At 64.6% G+C, this 7,948-nt stretch overlaps 1 protein-coding gene across 2 annotated transcripts; it reads left to right on the plus strand.

Moving 5' to 3' along the window:
* The first annotated feature begins 1,582 nt into the window (after positions 1 to 1,582).
* Positions 1,583 to 7,538, plus strand: CD40 (CD40 molecule). Of its 2 annotated transcripts, none has more exons than XM_064465634.1 (9): positions 1,583 to 1,698; positions 3,120 to 3,201; positions 3,843 to 3,968; positions 4,070 to 4,213; positions 4,438 to 4,537; positions 5,536 to 5,597; positions 5,869 to 5,970; positions 6,400 to 6,425; positions 6,747 to 7,538. In XM_064465634.1, the coding sequence occupies exons 1-9, from the start codon at positions 1,651 to 1,653 to the stop codon at positions 6,900 to 6,902; spliced, it is 846 nt and encodes a 281-aa protein (XP_064321704.1). In that variant the 5' UTR covers positions 1,583 to 1,650; the 3' UTR covers positions 6,903 to 7,538. The 2 variants fall into 2 exon arrangements, with proteins under 2 accessions (XP_064321704.1, XP_064321705.1); XM_064465635.1 differs by having other exon boundaries at positions 5,872 to 5,970.
* Positions 7,539 to 7,948: the final 410 nt, after the last annotated feature.

The raw sequence follows: 7,948 nt of genomic DNA on the forward strand, positions 1-7,948 counted from the left end.
CAGTGCAGGGTGCTAGCTTTGTGGAGTTACCATCTCACGCCCATCTTTGTGCAAAAATGAATTGAGTAAGATACCTCCGCGCTGTGTAGAGTTTGGTGTCTTGCACACCGGGTAAATAAACCTGCTTTTCGGGATAACACCCAAGCTGCCGTCCCCCCCCAGTCCACGGGGGCCGCACTGAGCAGCAGGCAGCACTGGAGGGACCCGCCGGGCGGGCACTGGGAGTGGGGCAGGCTGCTCCCACCTGAGCGGCTCCTGCCGGGCACAGAGCACTGGGGTCCCGCCACCCCCTGCCGCTCAGGGCTGTCTTGGAGCAGGGCTCACTCGCAGCCCAGAGCCACAGCACATCCTTCTGCACAACTGGTGCTCAGGGCTGTGGGGACTTCCCAGGCTGGGCCTGTGGGAGCCAGGCCCAGAAATCCCCTCCCCACCTTTGCCTCCACATCTCTGCCCCCAAGACTCCCCTGGGACCCTTCACGCTCTCGAGAGAGTCAGTTTTGGGAAGTGACAGCAGGCTGGGGAATCCAGAGCACACGGTTCCCGCGCTGCCCACCCCACTGTCGCCCTCGGGGAAGCACGCTGCCTGCTGCTCCCGCTGGCCGCACAGGAGCAGGCGTGACCTGGCAAAGGCCAGCAGCAGGCGGCTGGCAGCCTCCGAGCTGGGGCTGAGGCAGCGATCGTGGCCAGGAAGGCCGTTGCTGCAGTGTAGCCACGAAGGCATCGCTGCAGCGTGGGCACAGCGTGGCTGTGGGGGGACAGGGTGGCAGCACAGCATGTGACCGGGGCGCAGAGGGATGCTGAGAAGACACAGCTCCCTGTGTGGCCATGCACCGCGCTGGAAAGGGGAGCCCAGGAAAGTCTCCAGCATGGGCAAAGGAGCGTGGAACTTCCTTGGGGACCCCCTGGGGACTCCTCTGAGGGAACTGAGCCAGAGGCAGGTGTCTGGCCAGAGGCACAGCCAGGCCCCCAGTGCTTTTGCCCCTTCCCGTTTCTGGGCTGACGTATTTGTGGGGATTCCGTGCAGGCCTGCAAGCAGTGACGAGGGGCTCTCCAGGACCACAGCTCTGAGTTACCGTTGGGAAAATGAAGTGAAACCTTGAACTTCTGCCTCAGGAATGAGCTGACGGGCCAGAACAAATGCTTTCCTCACCATGGCCCACAGCTGACTCCTGCCCCTTCCCGCACCTCGTTCACCCAGGGAAGGCGCAGGCAGGGCAGCGGCTCTATGGGGCTGGCCGGGAGCTGGCAGGAGCCAGCTTGCCACCTCCAGTGGCAGCAAGTCCTTCGCACAGAGCCACCGTGCAGGGACCCCCAGCCCCAGGGGCTCTCCTGACACTCTGGGTGGCCGGCGGGGGGACTGCGCCTGGGTGTCCCAGCAGCAATGCCTGTTTCCCCGCCGGGACGACAGCGGGAGAGACCGGAGCCTGCAGCCGCGGTGCCCCCGGTCGAGCATCGCGGATGGGCCAGGATGGGGCCCGGGGCTGCGGCAGCACCTCCCCGCAAAGCCGGCCGCTGGCGGGGCTCTCCGCGCCCTGCGAGGCGTGGGGAAGCCCCGGGGGCGGCGGAGGGCGGCCCAACGCCCCCTTCCTGGGCGGGAACGGGCCGAGGCTAGGTTATAGGACGGGCGATCGTTGTGCGGGGTGTAGCGCCATGAAACGACTTGTGCTGTTGGGGTTCCTCGGCGTGGTGCTGCTGGGCGTGAGTGGGGCTGGGGGCTGGGGGCTGGGGGCTGGGGGCTGGGGCGCTCCCTCGGGGCTGAGCACCGGCCGTAGCCGCCGGGCTTTCCGGGAAGGGGCACGGTCCGGCCGATCCGGCCCGTCCCCTCGGTGCGGCCCGCCCCCGCGGGAGGAAGGCCCCCGGCCGGGTCCGTGCCAGGGGCGGTGGCGGCGGCGGCGGAGGAAGCCCCGGCAGCGCTGCCGGCCCCGCACAGCCCGAGCCGTGCGGAGCCGTGCGGGTCCGGTCTCCCCCGGGACCCCCCGCTGGCGCCCGGGCGTGGATGTGGGGAGGAGGAGGAGAAGGCAGGACGGGGCAGGCAGGTCTCTGCTCGCGGGTCCCCCAGTCCGACTTCACTTTCGCTTTCTGCCCGAGGGAGCAGGGCCCGGCGGGGTCTGCAGCCTCCACAGCCCGGGGCGGGGGTCCCCGCCGGCAGGGACGGGCGGCGTCGAGCCCTGGGGCTCCGCAGCTAGGCACAGCCTGGGTCCTCGACCGGGGTCCCCCCAGCTCTGGGCACAGGTCGGGCCTGGGAGGTTGCAGGGGTGCGGGGACAGGCCCGCCTGCGCCCCTTTCACTTCCCTTTCTGCCCAGTGTCAGATGTACATGACGATGGGGCCAGTTCCCCTCTGCTAAGTCAGGCATACCCGTGTTGGAACTGGCAGTGCCCCACAGCCCCATTGTGGCCGTGTCGAGCCAGGGCTGCCCGACCCTCACCTGCTGGTCCACAGCCCCGCAGTCACCTCATGCCAGGGCTCTGCCAGAGCCCCCATCCCTCCCCCTGGCACAGGCAGGCTCGGGTGGGTCTGTCCAGAACTGCCAGGCTGCTGGGCATGGGCACTGAGGGGCTTGCTCTGTGCGAGGGTATGGTGCTGCGGGTGCCCTCCTGCACTCCCACTGGCTTCCCCCTGCCTCTTCCCGACCCTTCCCCGTGCACAGAGCCCCCTGCTAGGAGGGGCAAAGAAGGGCCCTGGCTGACACTTCATGGACAATATATACTTGCCCAGGGCTTTCCTGCCCATCAGAGCCAGTGCATCAGCCTTGGGGAGGGGCTGGCAGTGCTCTGGGTGTGGGAGGCTCAGTAAACAGTGCTGCCCAGGACCCCAGCACTGTTGGCATGGGCACGGGGCAATGAGAGATCAGCATCCGTTCAGAAATCTCGGGAAACATGGGGCCACCCCACCAGAATCACTGCCACCCCACTTCAAAGAGAAGAGCACTGGTGGCATCAGGTAGCGCAGGCGGCTTTGTGGTCTGTGGTTAGCACAGGCATTGGAAGAGCATTGCGAAGGAGCCCTGACCTTGGGACGTGGGTTTAGTGCACAGGTTAGCACACACATGCTTGCAGAAGTGAGGCGGTTCCAGGGTGCTGGGGAGCAGCATGAATTTGCAGGTCTTGTTTCTTCCAGTGCTGGGAGCCTGGTGACGCTGTAAGATGCTTTGATAAGCAGTATGAACACAAGGGCAGGTGCTGCAACCGGTGTCAGCCAGGTACGGAGACCCCTACCCCTTCCCCTTCCTGGGGCCCCAGGGCCCAGCTGTGCCAGGACCCACTGCCCAGCCACAGCAGAGCAAGCCCAGTTCCCTGTGACCTAGCCCCTCCCGCCCCACTGGTGGCAGTACTGACAGCTTTACCTCCCTTTGTCACCTCACTGCTAGAGCAACTGGGGACCTCATGGGTGCCTTGGGAGACCCCCTGGACCTCACTGAATCTGTTAGAGCTCTCTTAGGGACTGTCTGTGCTCCTGCAGCCGCAGGACTCCATGGCACGGGCAGCTTGCAGGGAGAGTGCTGCCACTGTCACTACCGGATCATGATGGTATTTGCCAGCTCCCGCTGTCACTGCCAGATCGTTTCCCAGTCCTTGGAGTGCTGGAGGCAGTGAACGGCCCCCCTGCTCTCCTGCCCGAGTGCCCAGCAGCCCTCCCGACCTGGTCCTGTGCACTGTGTGCAGCCACCAGGCGAGGTGGCCCCTGCAGCCCTCCATGCTGGAGCAGCATCAGGCTACCAAGCAGCACCCTGCAGAAACCCTGGCATCCACAGCTGCCAGTGCTCCCCTGTCCTGCTGGGAGAGCTGCTGCCTGGAGAGGGGGAAGGCCCCCTCGACCCCTCCTCACCAGCCTCTGTTGCAGGGCAAAAGCTGGTCTCTGAATGCAATGGCACAGAAGAATCCGTCTGCACCCACTGTGAAAGTGGACACTATCAGCAGGGCTGGACTAGGGAGAGGCACTGTACCCCCCATGATACCTGTGAAGACAGTAAGTGCTCCCTGCGCCCGCCAGCCCCAGACTGCAGGGGCTGGTGTCCCCCCAGGCTCACCAGTCCGGTGCCTCACCTTGCCCGTGCTCCCTTTGCCCAGACACTGGTCTTATCGTGAAGACACAAGGAAATGCAACACACAACACAGTGTGTCAGTGCCGGACTGGCATGCACTGCTCGGACACCAGCTGCCAGACCTGCGTGGAGAACCAGCCCTGCCAGCTTGGCTTTGGCTTTGTGGCAGGTGAGTCCAACTAGATCCTCCCTCTCAGTGGCACCAATGCCCTGGCAGCACTGACCTCAGGTCCTCCAGGGAAAGGGGGACCCCCCAGAAAAGTGCCCCTAGCAAGGCTTCAGGAGAGCTGTGACTGGCAGCATTGCCATGGGGAGAGCTGCTTGCCTGACCCCCACAGCCCCTCATCTCCTGCAGTCCACATTGACCTTCCTGCAACCTCTGCTCCTCTCCAGCCAAGGCTGTGGTCCGGATGTCATCCCCCTGCGAGCCCTGTGCAGAAGGCACCTTCTCCAATGTCTCTTCCAAAACAGAGCCATGCTATCCCTGGACAAGGTATTGTCTGAGTACTGACCACATCCTTCACCCATCCCCAGCTGTGCCCAGGCTCTGTGAGCACATCCTCTGCTGCCAGCCTCCTTAGGGGCGTTGGGGCCCAGCAGCTGGGATGGTCTCTGGGGGACACAGCATCAGGCTGGCATAGGGCAGGAGTGAGCACAGCAGAGCTATGAGGGTGGTGAGGTCCAGGGCAGTGTGGCTGAGCTCGAGGCAGACATCCATGCCCTTGTGACTGTCCCTCAGCATGTACACAGAGTGCTGGCTCCTCTAGGGACGTCCACACTGTTGTCTGCACTGGGGAGCAAGGGATGAGGGGCTACAGGGACCTCCCATGCCCTGTCCAGGCTCTCCCTCCCAGCATGCTCCTTGGCTATAGTCATCAGCCAAGGCACCAGCCCTCTCCGTGGGGAGTCTGGCTTTGAGGATGCTATGGGCTGGCAGGTCATCCCTGTCTTTAGAAAGCTGCTTGAGGGTTAATTGCAATCCCTGGTAGAAACGTGAGCCTTATTTCCAGGCTGAATTAGTCTCGCTTCAGCTGCCAGCCATTGGATTTCACTTTGCTTTTATCAGTGCCCAGAAATTACCTCCCCATGGAGCCACTTGTAGCCTGTCATCGAGTCATCTCCAAGCTGTTCTGCAATAGCTGCAGTGCACAAGCCCCAGGGTCTTCCTGACCGGGCAGGTCTCAAATACCTGCTCCCTCCTGTGCCTTGTCCCCAGACTTGTCTTCATCTTCAGCAGTTTCAGCATCCAGACCAGGACCCCAGGGTCTGGCCCTGCTATCTGCTATGTACCTGGTGTCCCTGTCACACAGCATAGGCCCTGGCATTAGCCAGGGAGCCCTGGCCACTTGTCCCCCCCGAGCCCGGCAGGCCCAGTGCACATGCTTTCTTGCACAGCTCTAATGGCTGCCCAGCCCTGGCCAGTCCTCCTCAGGGGCTTTCTGCATGCTTAGGCTGCTTGCTATGTTTACATGGTCTCATTCTTCCCTGCAGCTGTGAGAAAATGGGGCTGGTGGTGAAGGCAAAAGGGACAAACACTTCGGATGTGATCTGTGGTAAGTGCCTTGTGCCCTGGCTGGGCCGGTGCCGCGCAGAGATCTCCAGGTGCTGCAGCTCCCGCAGCACTTGGAGGAGCTGGCCTGGCCCATAGGTGTTTTGGGGAGAGGAGGGTCTGACTGCACTACTGGTATGATGCCTTCCTGCTCCGCTCTGTCCCTGTGAGGGATCCCCACAGGACTAGGCTTGGACCAGCAGAGGCAGCTTGGGGCACTTGGCATCTTTGCGGGAGTGTCATGCAGGTTGCCTTACTGACCCCATCTCCCTCAGCAGAGTCGGGCAGGCGCTCCTCACTGTCAGTGCTGATCCCCATCACTGCCGTGATTGTCACATGCATCGTGGGCATCTGCATCTACTGCCTAGTCCACAGAGGTAAGGGGCTGGGACGCGGGAAGCGATGCCTTGGCCAGAGGGGCCATATGGGGCCATGGAGCTGAGCAGGGAGGATGGTGTGCTCTGCTGAGAGTGGGGCGGCCCTTCTGGGGACACCGCCAGGGCATGGCTCCCTGAGCCCATTGCCCTGCTGGGTCAGTGGGCTCTGTTCTTGGGAGCAGGCGTGTTTGCACTGCTGCAGCTCTAGCTGGGCCAGCTCTTAGAGGAAAGTGCTGGTGCCCTGTGGGTCCAGCCTGGCTCCCCTGCCATGGGCCCCAGCTCCTCCAGCCTGGCAGCAGCAGCAGGCACAATGTGAGCTGCAGGACCTGTGGTGCAGCAGCACCAGCCCTGGCTCTGACCCCTGAGAGCTCACTGCAGGGCAGGAGCACTCCTCCGACTGTTGCCTTCTCTGTCGTTCTTTCCATCCAGATCCCAGGAGACAGATGCAGAAGCAGGTGAGTCTGCCCACAGCCCTTTTCCAGCAGTGGGTTCGGGCCCCTTCTGGGCACAGCTGGGGATGTGCCAGCCCCAGAGAGCACAGAACAGGGGCTGTGGCACTGCAGGGCAGGAGGGGTGGGGACTGTCCGAGGGCTGCCTGGCTGGGACAGGACAAAGGCTGGGCAACCCTGGGATGCTGCTGGCAAATGATGAGACAGGAGGGACCCGCAGAGAGCAAGGCCCTGCCTTGCACGGGAGCGTAGCAGGAGCCTGTGGAAGGACATGGCTGCAGAGGTGGGGGATGATACTGCCTGCCCCTAACCCCTGCCCCTGTGCAGATAGAGGATGGGAGGCCCAGAGAGACCCTGGAGGATCGGCAGCCCATGGAGGACGGGGAGGATGTCTTCCCTGTGCAGGAGACCCTGCTCGGGGGCCAGCCCGTGGCCCAGGAGGATGGCAAGGAGAGCCGCATCTCGGAGCAGGAGAGGCTGTGAGGGTGCAGGGCATTGACTCTTGACAGGAGCATGGACCATGTCTGTCCCCTCTCCAGCTGGGGAGGAAGTCTAGCAGCTGGCCTGGCTGCAAATGATGTGATGCCGAGTGTACCATGGCACAACCACCCCAATGGGAATACCACAGCAGCACCTGGTCTGGCTGCCTGCACGGGGCTGCCATGGCAGAGCAAAGCTCAGCTGCCTGCGTGGGGATGCAAGAACAGAGCTTGGTCCCACCGCCCACCCGGGGTGCCGCAGCAGAGCTGAGCGTGGCTGATTATGTACTGGCCACCCTGGCAGAGCCTGCTGCAGCCACCAGGCCGGGGCTGCCGTGGTGGAGCAGAGCACAGCTTCTCACCTGGAGAGCCCGTGGCAGAGATCTGCCTGACCACCGGGGATGCCACAGTGGAGAGCGCTCGCTGCTGGTGTGGGACCACCCTGGCCGAGCACCTTTCAGCCACCCGTGCAGGAAAGCTACAGTGCTCAGCTGGGACCCCTGCACAAGGGCCCTGCGCTGGGGCTGGCTGCGGCGGGTGCTGGTGCTGTGGCATCCCGGGGCAGGGCAGCAGCCCCGTGTCGCCCTGGCACAGGTGGGCTCCGTGGGGACAAATAAAGGCAGGACACGCTGCCCCGGCAGTGCCCGCAGCCCTCCTCTCTCGGCCGGGGCACGGGGGGACACACGGAGCAGTAGCGGGGACGTGGCCGCCGGGCGCTGACGCGCGGTGGCCGGGAGGTGGTGCTGCGGGACCGGCGTGGGTCTGCGCGTGGCGTGGCGGGACCGTCCGCGACCGCCTCCAGCGCGGGCGGGCAGCGGCGGAGCGTGACCTCGTCCCGCGTGGCGCGTGTGCGCGTGTGTGTGTGTCCGGGGTCCCTCCGCCCGGCCGAGCCCGTGGGGCGGCTCCGCCGGGGCTGCCCAGCGCTGCCTCCCTCTGCCGCGCCCCCCCCACCCGCGGCCCCCCACCCGCCACCCACGCGTGCACCCACGCACCCAGCGGCACGTGCGCAGGCGGGGGCATACGCTGCTCGCCACGTGCCGCGCAGCCCAC

The sequence above is a fragment of the Phalacrocorax carbo genome, chromosome 14 (genome assembly GCF_963921805.1).
Source record: "Phalacrocorax carbo chromosome 14, bPhaCar2.1, whole genome shotgun sequence".
NCBI lineage: Eukaryota > Metazoa > Chordata > Aves > Suliformes > Phalacrocoracidae > Phalacrocorax > Phalacrocorax carbo.

Bases quoted from the DNA above. Each gene is read 5' to 3' on its own strand.
- CD40 (XM_064465634.1), top strand. From the start codon at position 1,651: ATGAAACGACTTGTGCTGTTGGGGTTCCTCGGCGTGGTGCTGCTGGGC. The intron at 4,214-4,437 runs GTGAGTCCAACT...GCTCCTCTCCAG, and splicing joins TGGCTTTGGCTTTGTGGCAG to CCAAGGCTGTGGTCCGGATG. The intron at 4,538-5,535 runs GTATTGTCTGAG...TCTTCCCTGCAG, and splicing joins CCATGCTATCCCTGGACAAG to CTGTGAGAAAATGGGGCTGG.